The sequence below is a fragment of the Stenella coeruleoalba genome (genome assembly GCF_951394435.1).
Source record: "Stenella coeruleoalba genome assembly, chromosome: 2".
NCBI lineage: Eukaryota > Metazoa > Chordata > Mammalia > Artiodactyla > Delphinidae > Stenella > Stenella coeruleoalba.
In genome coordinates this window covers 85,311,968-85,332,553 of record NC_137147.1, presented here as the reverse complement: position 1 = coordinate 85,332,553, position 20,586 = coordinate 85,311,968, and the positions used below count along the sequence as shown (strand labels likewise).

Here is a 20,586-nt window from a genome sequence, read left to right as displayed (position 1 = left end):
TCCTGAACAAAAGAGCTTCTGTCCTTGTGGAGTTTGGGGCCCTGCACATGATACATAGAAGTGTTCTGGTCCCCCAACCTGGAAGCTCTCTGAACATCATCCTTTGGGGGTTTTATGAAGGCTTCATTACATAGGCATGGATGATTAAATCATAGGCCATTGCTGATTGTTTAAACCTCCAGCCCCAGGAGGATTGTTTAAACCTCCAGGATTGGAACTAAAAGTTCCAATCCTCTAATTATATGGTAGCTTCTCCTGGCAACCAGGCCCCATCCCTCAGTGGGGTCAAAAAGTCACCTCATTAACATAACAAGAGACACCTTTACCAGACTCATCATTTAGGAAATCCCAAGGGTTTTAGGAGCTCTGTGCCAAAAGTGAGACAAAGACCAAATATATATTTCTTACTATAAATCACAATATCACAAGGTTGCAAAGTGATAAACTCCAATTTTATCCTTTTTCATTTATGTGTTGACATACTTATAAAGAGCAACTTTTCTTCATCAACTGAGGGACAGGTAGCATAGTAAAGGCAGGACAAATGCTTGTTTCAATTACTAGTTTTCAAAATAAGTTGGTTCCCTAGCACTTTCCAAAGGTGGATAATGAGCTGTTGTTTTTTTTAACATTATTATAAACTCATGAATTTAAGCATATTTTGTTTGCTTCAGCCTACTGCAGTTACTATTCTTTTTTTTTTTTTTTTTTTTTAATTTGCCTGCGCCGGGTCTTAGTTGCGGCATGCAGGATCTAGTTCCCTAACCAGGGATTGAACCTGGACCCCCTGCATGGGAGCGTGGAGTCTTAACCACTGGACCACCAGGGAAGTCCCTGCAGTTACTATTCTTTTTTTTTTTTTTTTTTGCGGTACACGGGCCTCTCACCGTTGCGGCCTCTCCCGTTGCAGAGCACAGGCTCCGGACGCGCAGGCCCAGCGGCCATGGATCACGGGCCCAGCCGCTCCACAGCATGTGAGAGCCTCCCAGACCAGGGCACGAACCCGTGTCCCCTGCATCAGCAGGCGGACTCTCAACCACTGCGCCACCAGGGAAGCCCAGTTACTATTCTTGATAGCCAAAATCATCCCAACTTTGGCCAGTGGGAGCCTCACTGACTTTTGACTCAGCTTCAGTAATCTTTGCTAGCTTCCTTTATTCCTGACGTGATAAGAAGTTCCAGGTGCCTCTTGAACATGTTCCAAGTGTGCTATCAGCCTTTTCTTCAAGGATTTCTGGTTCCTTTTAGGTCTCTATTTTATTTTTTTAATTAAAAATATTTAAATTGAGGTATAATTGACATATAACATTATATTTGTTTGTGTTAGGCCACAAAATAAGTCTTAATAAATTTAAGAGGATTGAAATCATATCAAGCATCTTTTCTGACCATAATGGTATGAAACTAGAAACCAATTACGAGAAGAAAACTGGAAAATTCACAAATATGTGGTGATTAAACAACATGCTACTGAATAACCAATGGGTCAAAGAAGAAATCAAAGGAAAAATTTTTAAATATGTGAGACAAATAAAAATAATAAACACAACAAAATTTATGAGATGCAGCAAAAACAGTTGTAAGAGGGAAGTTCATAAATGCCTACCTTAAGAAACAAGAAATATCTCAAATAAATGTCCTACATTTACACCTGAAGGACTAGAAAAAAATTTCCAAAATTAGTAGAAGGAAGGAAATAACAAATATCAGAGCAGAAATAAGTAAAATGGAAACTAAAAAGACAACAGAAAAAAAATCAGTGAAACTAAGAGCTGGTTCTTTATCAAGATTTTTTGAGTTGATAAACTATTAGCTAGACTTACCAAGAAAACAAGAGAGAGGACTCAAATAAATAAAATCAGAAATGAAAGAGGAGACATTACAACTGGTACTACAGAAATACAAAGGATCATAAGAGATTGCTATAAACAATTATATGCCAACAAATTTGAAAACCTAGAAGAAATGGATAAATTTCTAGAAACACACAACCTATCAAAACTGAATTATGAAGAAATAGAAAATCTGAATAGACTGATTACCAGTAAGGAGACTAAATCAATAATCAAAAACCTCCCAACAAACAAAAGTCCAGGACCAGACAGCTTCCCTGGTGAATTCTATCAAACATTCAAAAAAGAGTTAATACCAATCCTTCTCAAATTCTTCCCAAAAATAAGAGAGAACACTCCCAAACTCATTTTACAAGGTCAGCATTACCCTGAGGACACCACTAGAAAAGAATATTACAGATCAAATTCCTGATTAACATAGATGCAAAAATTTTCAACAAAATAGTAGCAAGCCTATTTCCACAATACATTAAGAAGATCATACACCATGATCACATGAGATTTATTCCAGTAATGCAAAGATGGTTCAACATCTTCAAATCAATCAATGTGACACACCACATTAACAAAAGGAAGGATAAAAATCATACAATTATCTCAATAGATGCAGGAAATCATGCGACAAAATTCAACATCCTTTCATGATGAAAACTCTCAACAAATTAGGTATAGAATGAATGTGCCTCAACATAATAAAAGCCATTTATGACAAGCCCACAGCTAACATCATAATCATACTCAAAGGTGAAAAGCTGAAAGCTTTTCCTCTAAGATCAGGAACAAGACAAGGATGCCCACTCTCACTACTTTTATTCAACATAGTATTGGAAGTCCTAGACAGAACAATTAGGCAAGAAAAAGAAATAAAAGGCATCCAAATTGGAAAGGAAGAAGTAAAACTGTCACTAATTGCAGATGACATGATATTATATATAGAAAACCCTAAAGACTCCACCAAAAAAAACTCTTAGAACTCATAAAGGAATTCACTAAAGTTGCAGGATACAAAATCTTGCATTTCTATACACAAATAACAAACTATTAGAAAGACAAAAAATTTTTTTAATTCCATTTACATTGCATCAAAAAGAATAAAATACCTAGGAATAAATTTAACCAAGGATGTGAAAGACCTATACACTGAATACTACATTAATAAAATAAATTGAAGAAGACAAATAAATGGAAAAATTTTCCATACTCATGGATTGGAAGACTTAATGTTGTTAAAATAACCATACTACCCAAAGCAATCCACAGATTCAATGCATTCCCTATCAAAATTCCAAAGGCATTTTCACAAAAATAGAAAAAAAATTTCTAAAATTTGTAATGGAATCACAAAAGACCCTGAATAGTCAAAGAAATCTTGAGAACAACAAAGTTGGCGACCTCATACTCCCTGATTTCAAGCTATATTACAAGGCTATAGTAATCAAAACAGTATGGTATTGGCATAAAAACAGACACATAGATCAACAGAACGGAATAGAGAATATATGAAAACAAAGCAAAGAATATACAATAGTAAAAAGACAGTCTCTTCAATAAATGGTGTTGGAAAAACTGGGTGGCCACATGCAAAAGAAAGAAACTGGACCATTATCTTACACTATACACAAGAGTTAACTCAAAAAGACCTGAACATAAGACCTGAAATCATAAAATCCCTAATAACATAGGCGTTAAGCTCCTTGACCTGAGTCTTTTTTTTTAAATAAATTTATTTATTTTTTATTTATTTACTTTTGGCCTTGTTGGGTCTTCGTTGCTGCATGCAGTCTTTCTCTAGTTGCAGCGAGAGGAGGCTACTCTTCATTGCTGTGTGCAGGCTTCTCATTGAGGTGGCTTCTCTTGTTGCAGAGCACAGGATCTAGGTGCACAGGTTTCTGTAGTTGTGGCATGCGAGCTCAGTAGCTGTGGCTCGCAGGCTCTAGAGTGCAGGCTCCTTAGTTGTGGCACATGGGTTTTGTTGCTCCGCATGTGGGATCTTCCCAGACCAGGACTTGAACCCTTGTACCCTGCCTTGGCAGGCAGATTCTTAACCACTGCACCACCAGGGAAGTCCTTGACCTAAGTCTTGGTGATGATTTTTAAAATCTGACGCTGAAATCAAAAACAACAAAAGCAAAAATAAACAAGTGGGACTACATCAAACTAAAAAAGCTTTTGCACAGCTAAGGAAACCATCAAAGAAGTGAAAAAGCAAACTACAGAATGGGAGAAAATATTTGCAAATCATGTATCTGATAAGGGGTTAATATCCAAAATATATTAAAAACTCATACAACTCAATAGACCAAAAAAAAACCAAAAAACAAATTCAATTAAAAAGTGGAGTTTTTAAATTAAAAATGAATAGACATTTTCCTTAAGAAGACATACAAGTGGCTGACAGGTATGTGACAGATGGGCAACAGGTACATGAGAAGATGCTCAACATCACCATCATCAGGGAAATACAAATCAAAGCCACAATGAGATCATCAGCTCACACCTGTTAGAATAGCTATTATAAAAAAAAGCAAGCTACAACAAGTGTTTGCAAGGATGTGAAGAAAAGGGAACCTTTGTGCACTGTTGGTAGCATTGTAAATTGGTGCAACCACTATAGAAAACAGTATGGAGGTTCCTCAAAAATTAAAAATAGAACTACCATAGGATCCAGCAATTCCACTTCTGGGTATTTATCCAAAGAAAACAAAACCACTAACTCGAAAAGGTATATGCAACCCCATGTTCATTGCAGCATTATTTACAATAGCCAAGATATGGAAACAACCTAAGTGTCCATTGATGGATGAATGGATAAACAAGATATGTTACACACACACACACACACACACACACACACACACACACACACATACACACACACACAGTGGAATATTACTCAGTGGTATAAAAAAGAATGAAATCTTGCCATTTGCAACAACATGGATGGACCTCAAGGGCATTACGCTAAGTGAAATAAAACAGAGAAAGACAAATACTCTATGATCTCACTTGTGTGTGAAATCTAAAACAAAACAAAAAACAAACAAAAAAATCAAGCTCAAAATTAAGAAAATAAATAAATAAAAATTTAAACTTAAAAAAAAGAAAGAAAAAAATCAAGCCCATAGATACAGAGAACAGATTGGTGGTTGCCAGAGGTGAGGGGTCGGGGGTGGGAGAAATGGGTGAAGGTGGTCAAAAGGTGCAAACTTCCAGTTATAAAATAATCAAGTTGGGACTGCCCTGGTGGTCCAGTGGTAAAGAATCTGCCTTACAATGCAGAGGACGCAGGTTCAATACCTGGTCAGGGAAATAAGATCCCACATGCTGCAGAGCAACTAAGCCCACACGCCACAAGTACTGAGCTCGTGCACCTCAACTAGAGAGACCGTGTGCCACAAACTACAGAGCCCACGTGCTCTGGAGCCTGCGTGCCACAACTAGAGAAGAGAAACCCACACGCCACAACTAGAGAGAAGCCCGCGCACCGCAATGAAAGATCCCGCACACCTCGACAAAGATCCCGCGTGCCTCAACTAAGACCCAACACAGTCAAAAATAAATAAAATAATATAAATAAATAAATATTTTTTAAAAATAAATAAAATAAACAAATCATGGGGATGTACTGTACAGCATAATGTGGTTCCTTTTAGTATGAATTGCTTTTCAGAGACTATAATCTTGGTGCTTGTTGCTATTGTGTTTGTCATTGATTTAAGGCCTTTTTTCCATTTGCATAGTTTTTAAAATTTATTTATTTATTTCTATTTTTTAAAATTGAAGTATAGTTGCTGTATACATACTTTTAATTCAAATTCAGGACCACAGAGTTTTTAGTCTCATTGAAATCTTACATCTATAAATACTGTTTCCCAATAGAGAACAGACTTGTGGTTGCCAAGGGGGAGGAGGGGAGGGAGAGGGATGGACTGGGAGTTTGGGGTTAGTAGATGCAAACTATTACGTATAGAATGGACAAATAACAAGGTCCTACTCTATAGCACAGGAAACTATATCCAATCTCCTGGGATAAACCATAATAGAAAAGAATATAAAATATTGTTTTCCATTATGTATATATAAAATATATATGTGTATACCTGAGTCATTTTGCTGTACAGCAGAAATTAGTACAACACTGTAAATCAACTATACTTCAATAAAATCAAAAAGTTTCCAAAAAAGAGTATAAATACTGTCTTCCATAACATATACTGCTATCCTAACTATATCAACATAATTAGTCATTTGCTTTATCTCATGGTATACTCACAGTCTCTGAGTAATAATGATAATAATAATAATAATACCATCAATAAGAAGAGTACTGAAAACAGTTTATTTTTTTGGAGTTTTTTTGTTCATAGGGAATAGCTCACTAGGAATATTCAGTCAAATTTACTGAATTTTAAAGTCATTTGAAATAATTACTCTCAGTTTGATTAGGCCACCATCTTGATATATAGTCAAATGTTTCATTTTTCTATCAATGTTAGGAATCCTTTAATTTTGTTTTATAATTATATATTTACCTGGTTCCAAAGTCAAATTTACAAAACGAGATCTATTCAGAAGTTTAGCTTCTTACCCTGTTGCCTCTACCCTCTTGCCTCTCTCCCCCATAGGTAACCATGCTTTTTAGTTTTGTATATATATATATATATATTTTATCTCCCCCCTTTCTTACATAAGCAGTAACATATCATACATACAATTCTGACTTTGTTTTTTTTTGTTTGTGTTTTTGGTTGCACTGCGCAGCTTGCGGAATCTTAATTCCCTGACCAGGGATTGAACCCTGGCCACAGCAGTGAAAGTGCCGAGTCCTAACCACTGACAGCCAGGGAATTCCTGATTCTGACTTTGTTTTATACTTTACAGTGGATCCTGTAGATCACTCCTTGTCAGTAAATATAGATATACTTCATTCCCTTTTACAACCGCATAGTGCTCTACAGTGTGGATGTCCATGGTTTATATTATCACTCCCTGATTAACTGCAAATTTGGTTGTTTCCAGTCTTTTGCTATCAGAAATATTCCTGGTATGAATAGCCATGTGCATACATATTTTCTTATTTTTGCCAGTATATCTCTGCAATAGTTCCTATAAATAGAATTGCTGAGTCCAAAAGGAAATGCTTATGTAATAAGCTAAATATTCCCCAATTCTCCTCTGTAGGGGCCATATGACTGATCTTTGCATTCCCATCAGCAATGCTAAGCATGCCTGTATTTCCACAGCCTCATCAACAGAGTATCTCGACAAACTTTTGAATTTATGCCCATCAGATAGGTGAGAAATGATAACTCAGAAGTTTTCATCTGAATTTCCTCTGTTGTAAGTGAAGTTACACTGTTCTGTGATTTAACCAAGCTAGCTCTCTCCCTCTTGACTCCTTAGAGTGACCTCACCATGATTTACATGGTAAAATTTCAGGGAACCCAGAAAGGTCTCTTTAACTAAGTTCCACCATATCTAACTCATATTTTTGGAACTTATTGCCTGAAGGAATAAAAGGAATAGCTTAGAAAGGGAATTACCAAAGCCATCTTTGTTTTGGTTATAACTAATAACAGCAATGACTTTCAATTATTGTATACTAGGAACTGATTGTTTTTTATGCATTATCTCACTTAATTTTCCCAAGAATCCATGAAGTAGGTACTGTTATCATCTCATTTAGAGATGAGGAAAGTGAGACTGATATTAAATAAGTTAGGGAGAACATAGGGCTAGTAAATGGCGGAACTTGGATTCAAAACCAGGTATAATTCTAAAGCCTTTGCTATTACTCTCCATATTGTAGTAGCTAAAGACAAGCCCTGTCTCTAAATCTCCTGAACTTGGGGGTGGAGATGGAGAGAGGAATATAAGATTAAGATGAGCTTGGGGAGATAAGGCAGTTCAGATTACTGATATCCTATTCCATGATTCCCACCTACCATCAGGTATTCTACGGAAAGACTTCCATCCAGCAGTTTTCCAAGTAAATCTTCATTGACCAAGGTAAATTTTTATGTCCCACAAAAGCTAAGACTCAGAAAAGAAAATGTAAGTTACAGAAAATTTTATTAGCATCTACTGATCAAAAATAAGTATATGGGACTTCCCTGGTGGTTCAGTGGTAAAGAATCCGCCTTCCAAGGCAGGGGACACGGGTTCGATCCCTTGTCGGGGAACTAAGATCTCACATGCCGCAGGGCAACTGAGCCTGCGTGCCACAACTACTGAGCCTGCACGCCTCAAATAGAGAGCCCGTGTGCCGCAAACTACAGAGCCCAAGCGCCACAACTAGCGAACAGAAAAAACCCCGCATCCCACAACTAGAAAGAGGCCTGCGCCCTGCAACGAAAGATCCCGTATGCCTCAGCAAAGATCCCACGTGCCACAACTAAGACCTGAGAAAGCTCCAAAAAAAAAAAAGTGTATGTTGCCCTCTAGAGGTAAATTGATTTTTGATAAGGAAGCATATTCAGAGTTTGTGTAGGATCTCCTTGAAAATGTCATCTCACCACAACCTTCAAGAAATGAATGACTTTTACTAGCCTTCCACATTAAGAAAATAAAGTGATTCAAAGTCTCAAGTAAGATATTTGACTCCTATTTTTTTACCCTAAATTCTGGTTGAGCAACATCAGAGGTCTATAGTCTCCCAGGAAAAGTTCATAAACTGCTAATGGGACTCCTGCTCCTACCACATCCTAATGTAAATTTTTCCTACAAACATTTATGAGGTATTTCCAAAAGGAGAAGAGAAAATATAACTTGGAAATGGTGAAAAAGAAAAAGAAAAGGCAAAATTAAAAGAACTCTAGAATGTGATCTGCTTATCTTGAACAAATTTAAAGTAAACTCAATTACATGAGTAGATTCCCCAAATTGTAGAATAAATCTCTTACATAAATTCATTTTACATCTCAGGAAATTCCACAATACATTGATTAGTTTTATTAAGATCTAAACTCTATATTTTGCATGTCAAGAAACCCTTTGGGTTTTCCTATTCCTCAGACTATTTTCCTAACTTTATGGAGGTTTGAGAGGATAACAGGGGTCAGGCTGGCAGAGTCACAGATCAGAGCAAGGAGTAAAGTAAGAAAAATGCTGGAAAAACCAGGTAGCATCTCAATTCCTTCAGAATAGTCTTCATAAAGTGGCATCATTATTATGTTGGAAGTGAATTCACAAATCTCACACAACTTCTGGTGTTAAATAGAAAGACATTCAGAGTTATTTTTGTTTGTTATTATCCACATATCTAGAAGCGGAGGAAAAAAAAACTGATGCACACTTATTGACTCTAGCACAGACTAAATTAGCTTTTCTCTTTGTAGTAGACCTGTCTCAACTTACCTCAAGCTTTTGTGAATCAGATAACCTGTATGCTTACACTTTAACTGTGTATATTAAATAAAGAATCTGTCCTTTTAATCATATAGGATTCAGACAAGAGCCACAAAATTTTAGTTAAAAATCACAGGTTTATCTTTTTATTTTGAAAAAGACATAAAAGTCAAAAAAGCAAAAATAAAACCCAGAACAACCAGGTGTATCAATAATTGTGACATATGTGATGTAAAAATATACATATATATACACATATATATGTATATATATACATACATATACTCATATATATATGTTTGACAATACATGACGAAGCTTAGTAAGATGTTTGAAACTTAGGCTGGGCTTGAACAGATTTCTAATGAAATACAATTAAAAGTTTTGCTTAAAGAGTCTAGGCAATGTTCAAGAAATTATGACCACTCTTCTATAACCCATTTGCAAAGGTCAGCAAAATAGGCTTCAAGACATGTTTTTTTAGCAGGGTAGTTCTGGGTAATGATCCTGTTTCCTTATGAACAACTACTTAACTCATCCACTATGTTGAGGTCTTCTTGCCTTTAAGAGTGTGAAGAATACAAGGATGAGTGAACTCCAGTGATACAGAGAATAGGACAGTATAAAAATATTGAAGCATCCATTTAAAGCAGAAGAGGGGACTTCCCTGGTGGTCCAGTGGTAAAGAATCCACCTTCCAGTGCAGGGGACGTAGGTTTGATCCCTGGTTGGGGAACTAGGATCCCGCCTGGTGCAGGGCAACTGAGCCTGCGTGCCACAACTACTGAGCCCTCGTGCCTCAACTAGAGAGCCCGTGTGCCGCAAACTCAAGAGCCCATGTGCTCTGGAGCCTGCACACCACAACTAGAGAGAGAAAACCCGCACACCACAACTAGAGAGAAGCCTGCGGGCTGCAACAAAGAGCCTGGGCGCCACAACAAAGATCCCGCATGCCACAACTAAAACCTGACGCAGCCAAAAATAAAATAAATAAATAAAATAAAATTTAAAAAATTTAAAGAAAAAGCAAAAGAGAACCCCAAGTCTGAAAATAAGCCAAGGGTAGTTCTACTACTGATATAAATGAAAGCATCCTGAGACTTAGTATACCACTCCCTTATATATGCATAATAATCTCAGGTAAAATATCTGAGCAATTTGTAACGTAAAACCTCTATAAGTTTTACAATAATGTGCCTTTTTCTTTGCTTTGCTCTACTTTCCTTCTTTGCCTATTCCTAAGGCTGCCAGTGAACACCCTCTGCAATTGCTTAGTGTGTCAGGTCCCCAAGAGCCCCCTCCCCACCTCCTGGGTTTGATGATATGCTTGGAGGAGTCATAGGACTCAGCATATGACTGTATTCATGGCTATGATTTACTACAGCAAAAGCATACAAAGCAAAACAGCAAAGGAAAAGGTGTATGGAGCAAAGTCCGGGGGAAACCAGGCACAATCTTCCAGAGTCCCTGCTAGTGGAGTACCACAGGAGGTGCTTAATTCCCCTAGCAACTGAGTTGTGACATGTGTGAAATGCTGTCTACCACAGAAGCTCATTAAAGATGCAGTGCCAGGGTTATTATTGTGGGATAGTCACATAGGTACCTTCTGCCTAGCATATACCAAAATTCTAGACTCCCAGGAAGAAAGCTGGTGTTCAGCACAAACCACACTGTACAAACGCCTTAGTCACAGCAAGCAACTCTTATCAGTGAGAGTGGAGGGAACCCTAGAAATCTAAGTTCCCAGATGCCAGCCAAGGACCAACCTTACAAGCAGGCCTTTCAAAGCATAGTGGTCAAGTCTGCTATTTTGCTGTTTTTTGCATACTTAGCAACAATCTCACAGGAATAAGCAACACACTTTCAGATTCAAGACTCTTCTAACCCGGAAACAAGCATTTTTTAAAAAAACAACATAATAAAGTCTGCTGCCTAAGATACGGTTAATGCATTCACGTTAATTATAGTTGTATTTGAGTTTTATTGAAAAGTGGAATGAAAATACATGAAAAACAAAGGAAAACTCAGTTTTGTCTTAATGAACTTGGAATCTCAGTATTTCAATATAAAGAGGGCTCTTTCAGTATTGCTAGTGGCAAAGTCTATAAATACCCATGTTATAATTGACTAGAAATGGATTTCACATGACTACATATAATTAAACAAAAATAAAAAGTTGATAATTACTTTTCATTAATAGTTTGAACATTAATTTTAGAAATAAAAGGTTAAGGAGGCACTGTAACATCGTATTTATGAAGAAAATTTTCTTCAGCTAATATTCTGGGGATACAAGAGGAAATTTCCTTCTGTTGTTCTCGCCACTTGAGTATATTCTCTGCCAGTTCTGCTGTCTCAGCCACCAAAATATCCATCTCTGCTAAGGCTGTGCTCTATAACATTTGAAAGAAGGGGAAAACAGGAGAGAAATCATGTGTCATTAATACATTACTATATCATAAATAATTATGACACCAAAAGTTGACAACTCATCTTTTCCAGCCCCTTAATACAAAGGCTCCTTAAAATTGTGCTGTCCTACATGTTCTTTTTCTTTGTGAGTTCATTTCTCCTTTGTCTTCAATAATCACCTCAATGCAGATGACCCTCAATTATATTGTCAAACCTAATCTTCTTCCTAAAATTTAGTCCTACATTTCAGTTTGCTGGAAATCTCCATCTAGATGCATATTCAATATCTCAAACTTGATTTAACCACAGTTCAACAAACCATGACTGAACATTTACTGTCTCTGCAAGACATATCAAAAAACAAACTCATTGGCTTCTTTAATCTCTTGATCCTACTTATCCTCAAGTCCCCAAGGCTAGAAACTTCATTCTTTGGATGTGTCCCTTGTCCAAATAGTAGCCACGTGCTAGAAATCTGACCTCCAAAAATCTAAAAATCTACACAATCCTTTGTATTCCTATGTTTTAAATCTTTTATCTGAATGACTGTATTTATTCTCCAAGTTCCTCTGCCTTTTGTTGCTCTGCCTAGTCCTCTAACCCACAGTTCATCAAACTTTAATGTGCATAGGAATCACCTGAGGAACTTGTTAAAATGTAGATTCAGATTCTGAAGGTCTAAAGTGAATGAAGTCTGCAATTCTGCATTTCTAGCAAGCTTCCAGGTGATGTTGATGCTCTGCCCATACTTTGAGTGACAAGCCTCAGTCTACTTTACCCAATATTTTCTCCATGATTAAGGTACAGTCCTGCTCAAGTCAACCCTCTGTGCCCTTCTCTAAAAAACAAAAGAAAAAAACATCCAGTGATTCCCCAGTACTCAGACAAAGTCTAAATTTCTTAGTCTGGTTTTCAAAATATTCCATAAACAAACCCCGAGTCAATCTCCCTCTCAATACCTTGAAGCATCAGCCAAAGTGGAGTACCACTCTTCCCTCAAACTACCTGTACTCTCTAATTTTCATGGCTTTCCTCACATTGCTGCTTTCGGCTGAACTACTCTTTCTGATGCACATCCAGTTTTCACTGATTCTTCAAGATGGAGCTTGCTATTAACTCCTATTTAAAACTTTATTCAAGTATTCCTACTTCCTATCCTATTCCTAATCTCCCTAAAGTGAAAGTAATCACCCCCTTCCCTGTGTTAAAAGACAGCATCTTCTTTATAATTCTCTGCTGCACTCACTGTGCAAATACAATACTATAAAGTAGAGAGTATCTTATACTTTCTCTCACCAAACCTTGAGAATTTGAGGAGAGGGATTGGTCACATCTGTTTATCTCTCTTGATACCTATAGCACAGTCCCTTGCACAATGAAGATAACACATATTTAATAAATACTGGAATAAAACAATGTAAAATGACTTCTAAATAAAGAAAAGGCATCTTGATTTAAAAAAAGTAATTTGCTCATAATATTAGCCAACAAAGAAGTTAGACAGGGAGATCACACATTTGAGATTCTAGTATAAAAGAACTAAAGATAGCTAAAAGCAATGTGAAAGGATTTGATGAGGTACTTAAATGCTATTGGTAATACTCACCATTTTCTTTAGATTTTCATCTAAATGAGGGACATTTCTAATTATTTCAAGATGATCTTCTAATCTCTCAATGAAAGTTACTGCCAACTCCAGCAAATGCACCATGTATCTGAAGGAGGGAGAAAAAAAGTCAACTCTTTTTTTTTTTAGTTCAGGTATTTTGTGTTCTCTTTTTTCCCTTTAATTAGGACTTTTAATATGAAATTAAGAGAATTACAATCCACCCAATGAGCCGTTAATAACCTTTCTGCATTCATGGAAATATCAGTGATAAAAAAGGTTCTTCTTCCGGGCTTCCCTGGTGGCACACTGGTTGGGAGTCCGCCTGCCGATGAGGGGGACGCGGGTTTGTGCCCCGCTCCGGGAGGATCCGGCATGCCGCGGAGCGGCTGGGCCCGTGAGCCATGGCCGCTGAGCCTGCGCGTCTGGAGCCTGTGCTCTACAACAGGAGAGGCCACAGCAGTGAGAGGCCCGCATACCGCAAAAAAAAAAAAAAAAGGTTCTTCTCTTTCAATTTAAACAGGAATTAACTTTTCATCCAAACACAAAAACAGAAAGAGACAACACTAATCATATCTGTAGCCCAATCTATGTTAGACAAACATCAATGTTAATAATTTTCTCATATAAGTAAAAAATTGGGACTTCGGCGCAGTGGTTAAGAATCCGCCTGGGGCTTCCCTGGTGGCGCAGTGGTTGAGAGTCCACCTGCCGATGCAGGGGACACGGGTTCGTGCCCCGGTCCGGGAAGATCCCACATGCCGCTGAGCGGCTGGGCCTGCGGGCCATGGCCGCTGGGCCTGCGTGTCCGGAGCCTGTGCTCCGCAACGGGAGAGGCCACAACAGTGAGAGGCCCATGTACCACCAAAAAAAAAAAAGAATCCGCCTGCCAGTGCAGGGGACACGGGTTCAATCCCTGGTCCAGGAAGATCCCACATGCCACACAGCAACTAAGCCCGTGGGCCACAAACTACTGAGCCTGCGTGCCACAACTACTGAAGCCTGCGCACCTAGAGCCCATGCTCTGCAACAAGAGAAGCCACCGCAATGAGAAGCCCGTGCACCACAATGAAGAGTAGCTCCTGCTCGCTGCAACTTGAGAAAGCCCGTGCGCAGCAACGAAGACCCAAGGCAGACAAAAATAAAATTTTAAAAAACTTTAAAAAATAAATAAATTTTTAAAAAAGAGTGAAGAACTTAAAAAAAATTTCTCTAGGTAAAACCTCATTCCATTTCAATCTACACATTCTTGGTGAAGGGTGAAGACAATAAGGATAAATGTACTTCACTGAAATAGCCTACACATGAAACTACTTTGAATCTTTGTATTTGCAAAATGCCTTAAAACTATTACTCAGTTCTTCTGATATATATAATGTATAATATACACATTAATGATATTTAACTACACTGAATAGATACTGAATATATCCACAAGAATGGGATTTGTATATTTATTATTTTACTGCAAGATAAAAGATCTGACACTTAGAGGAAATATTGATTTGCTCAGGGTCAGTTAGTGAGGCACTGGTGGAGAAAGTTAGCAATCAGATCCCCAGATGACTGCTTTTTAATTTTATTGTTATTTATTATAAATAATTACCTACACCTTCAATTTGATACTTTCCATACTCCTATGAGAAAGAGAGCAATAGAAAGCATCCCCATTCTATGGATTGGGAAACTAAGGCAAAAACTTAAATCATTTGCCCAAGGCTTTGAGGCATATAAACAGCAGAGGTGAGATCAGAACTGTTATTTTTCTCCTTTCAGTTGACATTGTTTTCATCTGTCCCTGCTTAAACTCCCCCAACAGAATTTTTATATAGAGGCAACATTAATGCAACAATAAATTTACATCACAGAAAGCTGTCTATACATAATAAAAATGATTTTTATCCACCTTACTATATGTTATGGATCTAATTTCTTTCATTAAAGTCATTATTTATAATTCCTAAGACACAATGGGCAAAAGGAATGTCTTTCTCTTAACCATTGCTACAATTCTTTAAAAGTAAAGGATTTTCTTTCTGGTTTAATGTATCAGCATTAATAACAATATTAATAGATACGATCACTCATATACTGTTTAATGAATTATGCTATGAAATAACTATTAGTCTAAACAAAAACTACCCTCAGGGAACACGTGTGACTGTTAACGTCTACTTTTTAGTCTAACCTGTGATAAACAGCTTCAATAGGCAAGTTTTCTTGGCACATGGGTTTCAACAGTCTTTGCCTGAGGGACCGCTTTTCTTTTAGCACCGCTTCCAAATGATTATTCATGCTTTGCAGAGTATGACACTTCTGTGCTACACAAACCAGAAACAGTAATTATAATTAGCAGCAGGACAAGTTTTGAAGTCACTAATACTATCAATGGTCAAAAATTAATCCCATTTCTCTCCTAAATATCTCCCCTTTGCTGTTTTTAATACCAATACCAGTTTCATTTTCAACTATTTTCTCTTACTTTTCCTACTGACAACCCAATCTAGTGCTAAATTCTTTGTTTCCCAATTCTACTCCTAGTTCAGTGTTTATAGCCAGAGCCATATTCTTCACATAAAGTGTCTGTCTCTAATATTCTATATTAGAGCATTAAAAAACAAACATTTGTCTTATAAGCTACTTTTATTTCAATATTTTCCCCAGAATTGTTAATGGTTGTCAGTTGTCTCTTCTTTTAAATTTTCATTTAGAAAAAATTTGAAACTTAAAAGTTTCAAGAACAGCTCATTGATTGAACTCTCATATACATTTCCCCTAGACTCACCAACTAACATTTGGATACGTTTTCTTTTTTTCCCCTTCTTCTCTACACGCCCATACATATATTTTTGCTAACCAATCTGAGAGTAAGTTGCAGATGTCAGGACCTTTTACTCCTAAAACTTCAGCATGTATTTCCCAAAATAGGAACATTCTCTTATATAACTATACTACTATCAAATTCAGATAATTTAACATTAGTACAATACTACCAATATTTAATACAGCCTATATTTAAACATCACCAAATATCCCAATAATGTCATTTATATTAAAAAAAATTTTTTCTAATCAAATATTCAATCCATGACTACCCTGTGCTTTAGCTGTCATGTCTCTTTAGGATCCTTTCATCTGGAAAGTTCCTCAGCCTTTGTCTTTTAAGCTCTACTGACTTTGTTAGCTTTGGGGCAATACCTGGAAAAATTATCATAATTTTATAGCCTAGTGCTTAAAGTAATCCAAGAAAAAGTTGAAATTTCAATGATTACTCATTTAACTAAACCACTTACCCAAAAAGGAAGGATGGACCACATCTGCTGCATCTTTTTCTAGTCTTAGGAGTTCAATTTCCAGGTTTTTCTACATTAGAAACAAAAAAACACTTAGCTCATGCAGAAAGTAGCCTGAAGTAAAGGCTTTGATAAAAATGGACAGTCTTTAACTCAGGAATATTTAAGGGGGCCAGGAGGATGATTTGTTATGAGAGCCCAGGGATTTACTGAATCTTTTCATTTTGGTGTTCAAGCCCTGTTGCTGCTACTGCTACTACTCCTAACTACTACTATGACCATTACTACTATTATTAACTACTGCAAAGAAAAGCCTATACGACTATGTGCTAGACACTGTTCTGCATGCAAGAGGATCACTGTTGGAGCCAGTTAAGATTTTTTTCCATACTAGAGGTAGAAAGTAAAAACTCCAGCATAATTTACCTGGTAGATTTCAGCTTGAATATCTGTGATCTGCTGTAGTCTGGAGAAGTTCACAAAGCAAGAAGTTGATTTCTTAGATATATTTAACATCTCCTATTGGTAAGTGAACAGAGAAAGCAGCAATATGTCAGAGTTTATGTGTGTGTTGGAATAGCATGGCCACGTGTCTAAAATATGAGGATATATTATGTCCAACGCTGCCCCTGAAAAATGAAATACAGAGTAGGACAGTGCAATGTATATTTCCTGTTTTTTAAAACCTGCACCATCACAAATCTTTTGCCCAAATATTAATATTTTAAAAATAAGAAAAAGAAGAAAATCACTTTGTACTATTTCTTAAGGCATCATGCACAATAGACTGGCATTGCTGATAGCTTAGCAAAAAATTCTAAAGTTGAAATTGTTGGAGAATCACTTCTACACAAATGACCTAGTCTCTCAGACCTTCCTGGGGCTAAAATTAAACACTTCCTGGGCTATGGAATCATTCACCTGATTCATTAAATGACCTCTATTGGTTACAAGTCATTCATACTGTCTCTTTCCGCATTCTCCCTCTCTTAGATAAAGGAATGTTTTGTCCAGGCATAATTATTCCTTGAAAAAGCCTACCCCCCACCTCCTTTTTATCCTTTCATTCTATATTATACTGCTTTCTTAAATTGCAGGTTATCTCAGAATAAGAATATTATCTTGTTCATCCCTTGGCTTCATCTATAATTTTTTCTATCCTCTTTTTCTTCTCTAGAATGTTAGCACAGGAAAGAACTTCAGATATCATATAGGCCAGGGATTGGGAAGCTACAGCCTATGAACTAAATGCACCCATTGCCTGTTTTTGTATAGCTTAAGGGCTAAGAATGGTTTTTATATTTCTTAATTGTTGGAGAAAAAAATCAAAAGAAAAACATTGTGACACATGAAAATTATATGAAATTCAAATTTCAGGGTCCAGAAATAAAGTTTTATTGAAATTCAACTTCACTCGTTCATTTACTTATTATCTCACGTTGTTTTCATACTACAACAGCCTAGTTGCGACCCTATGGACCTAAAAGCCTCAAATACTTATGCTCTGGCCCTTCATAGCAAATGTTTGCTGACTGATGATAATCAATTTTATAACATTTATTGAGTTAGGCAATAGAAGATTCAAGGATGAACGAAACAAGCTCTCTGCCCTTAACAAGCTCATGATGGATGGGAAGGAAAGGTATTCCAGACAGAAAGAACTAAACATTATAAATGCTCAGTAACTGGGACTTCCCTGGTGGTCCAGTGGGTAAGACTTCATGCTCCCAATGCAGGGGGCCTGGGTTTGATCCCTGGTCAGGGAACTAGATCCTGCATGTATGCCACAACTAAGAGTTTGCATGCCTCAACTAAAGATCCCGTGTGCTGCAACTAAGACCCAAGGGAGCCTAAATAAATAAATATTTTTTAAAAAAAGAACAAAGCTGAAACAAACAACATTTTCTATAAGAGTTGTATCATATCACATCACAATTTTAAGCATCACTCAATTTTTAATTCACATGGGAGGATGTGCACTTAAGGGATGGACTGCTTAAAGGGATCATATAATACATCATTTTGAAAGAATCAATGATAAATCCTTGTAATAAAAATAGGTTTTTTATATGTAAAGTTTGCTTAAAGTAAAATCATGCTACAAATCTTCAAAGTTTCCTCACTGGGCCTAGCTGTGCAGTAAGATTATAAGAAGGTCTTTTTAAAAAACATTTATTTACTTATTTATTTGTTTATGGCTGCATTGGGTCTTTGTTGCTGTGCACGGGCTTTCTCTAGTTGCGGCGAGCGGGGTCTACTCTTCGATGGAGTGTGCGGGCTTCTCATTGCTCTGGCTTCTCTTGTTGCGGAGCATGGGCTCTAGGTGCACGGGCTTCAGTAGTTGTGGCACCTGGGCTCAGTAGTTGTGGCTCACGGGCTTAGTTGCTCCATGGCATGTGGGATCTTCCCAGACCAGGGGTCGAACCCGTGTCCCCTGCATTGGCAGGTGGATTCTTAACCACTGCACCACCAAGGAAGTCCCTATAACAAGGTCTTATGAAGCTATGGATTGACAAAACAGGTATCTGTCTAATTAGTGTTACTTGAAGGACACTATGAAGATCGTCCCAAAGACAACCCACAGCCCAATTCTCAGTCCCAAATGTCTTATAGTATGAATTTACCAAATTACTTTGTTACAGAACTGGACAATACAGGTGAGAGCACTAGGTAATCTGGTAGCAAGAAAACACAGGAGAGAAGTGAGGAAGGTGAGAACTGGGGAGTGCTGTGGTTATGTTTTGCCTATTTTCCAATGCATTCATTCCTACCCCTTGTTTCCCCCCAAATCCATAAGGTCTGGCTACTAGGTCTTCAAGTAATCTAGAAAAGTCCTTCAACAGACGTTTAAACTCTTTCAAGATAGTGTTACATTATCTATCATCTATTACAGTTCATTTTAGAGATGATATAATGTGTCAGAAAAGGGAGAGCTCTGGGATCTAACTCTACTTCACTAGTTGAGTGGCCCTGGACACGTTTCTTGGTCTCCTCAGGTCTTAGTTTCTGCATCTTAAAATTACTTTAAGTAGATAGTAGAATTCTCTAATGACTCTTCTAGGTATAAAAAGTTGTCTATTTTTCATAAATCTTTCATCATGTGCATAGTGCTAATCTCTGTAGATGGTTTTACCTTTTCTATTTTTCTCAGTTGCCTTTTTAGTGAAATTCCTCAACTTCCTCATTGTCTCAAATTTTCTTTCCCTTCTCTCAACCTTCTCCCATTCCCTTGTCACATCTACCATTTCTATTCCATTATTCCCTCACATCTTCAATTTCTCCCTCTGTTGGCTTGTTCCCTTTGGCCTATGAACATGCTCTTCCCGCCGAACCTAAAACTACCACCCCTTGGCTAATCTCCCTCTTCTCTCCTTCTCAAAATTAATTCCTTCCTCCAATCATGTTCCAAGGTCTCTCGGGTCTTTTTCACCAATGTTTTTTTGTTCCCCCCCGGCCTTTAAAGATGCGTGCTTCCCTTGGCGCTCTCCTGTACCCGGCGCCTCCCGTAATGCTTCAATATTTCACACAAACGAGCGTTCTTTGGGAACGTATGTTTTAACCACCTACCCGTTATTTCCCAACCCCGCCACCGATTACAATCTAGAGGCGGTATCACTAGATGAAAAAAGGCGGGTAACACTAGTCTTTATTACCGCCCAAGAACTGACCTGGGATAACTCGCCTGCCAGACACTTGAAACACCATCTCCTTAGAGCCCCGCTTTTGCAGAACCCACCGCGGACCAGTCACTTCTGCTGCCTACAAGGAGCTCCATCGGCCCCGACTCTAGAACAGCCCCCAGCCAGCACCCTCCCACCCACTCCCGCAGCCAGCACCACCATCTCACAGCTATCTTCTGTCGCCACCGTGGGGACCCCCTTAATGACGGCATCGCCCACCACGCACCTGAGTAACCAACCCCGAAGCTACGAAATGTCCCAGCAGTAGCCCCGCAGCGTTTGGCTCGGACGCCGGGTCCCAAGGTTTCGCCTCAGCCATGGCTGGCAGCCGCTTTTCCGGGTGGCGCGGAGAGTGAGCGGAACGCACCGCGCGGCTCGATGACGTCACAGGGCGT

The 20,586-nt window shown here is 37.9% G+C and overlaps 1 protein-coding gene across 3 annotated transcripts; it reads right to left on the bottom strand.

Moving 5' to 3' along the window:
• Nucleotides 1-9,337: 9,337 nt before the first annotated feature.
• On the bottom strand, nt 9,338-20,526 carry HAUS2 (HAUS augmin like complex subunit 2; the record flags this gene model as incomplete). 3 transcript variants are annotated; one of them, XR_013827161.1, is made up of 7 exons in its annotated part: nt 11,474-11,593; nt 12,251-12,450; nt 13,219-13,327; nt 15,407-15,539; nt 16,512-16,581; nt 16,938-17,030; nt 20,418-20,526. XR_013827161.1 is itself a non-coding variant. In XM_079913505.1 (6 exons), 6 exons carry the CDS (start codon nt 20,508-20,510, stop codon nt 11,429-11,431), a joined length of 663 nt encoding a protein of 220 aa, XP_079769631.1. In that variant the 3' UTR covers nt 9,338-11,428. The 3 variants fall into 3 exon arrangements, 2 of the variants coding, with proteins under 2 accessions (XP_079769631.1, XP_079769632.1); XM_079913505.1 differs by lacking the exon at nt 12,251-12,450 and having other exon boundaries at nt 9,338-11,593; XM_079913506.1 differs by lacking the exons at nt 12,251-12,450; nt 16,938-17,030 and having other exon boundaries at nt 9,338-11,593; nt 20,418-20,510.
• Between the last annotated feature and the right edge of the window lie 60 nt (nt 20,527-20,586).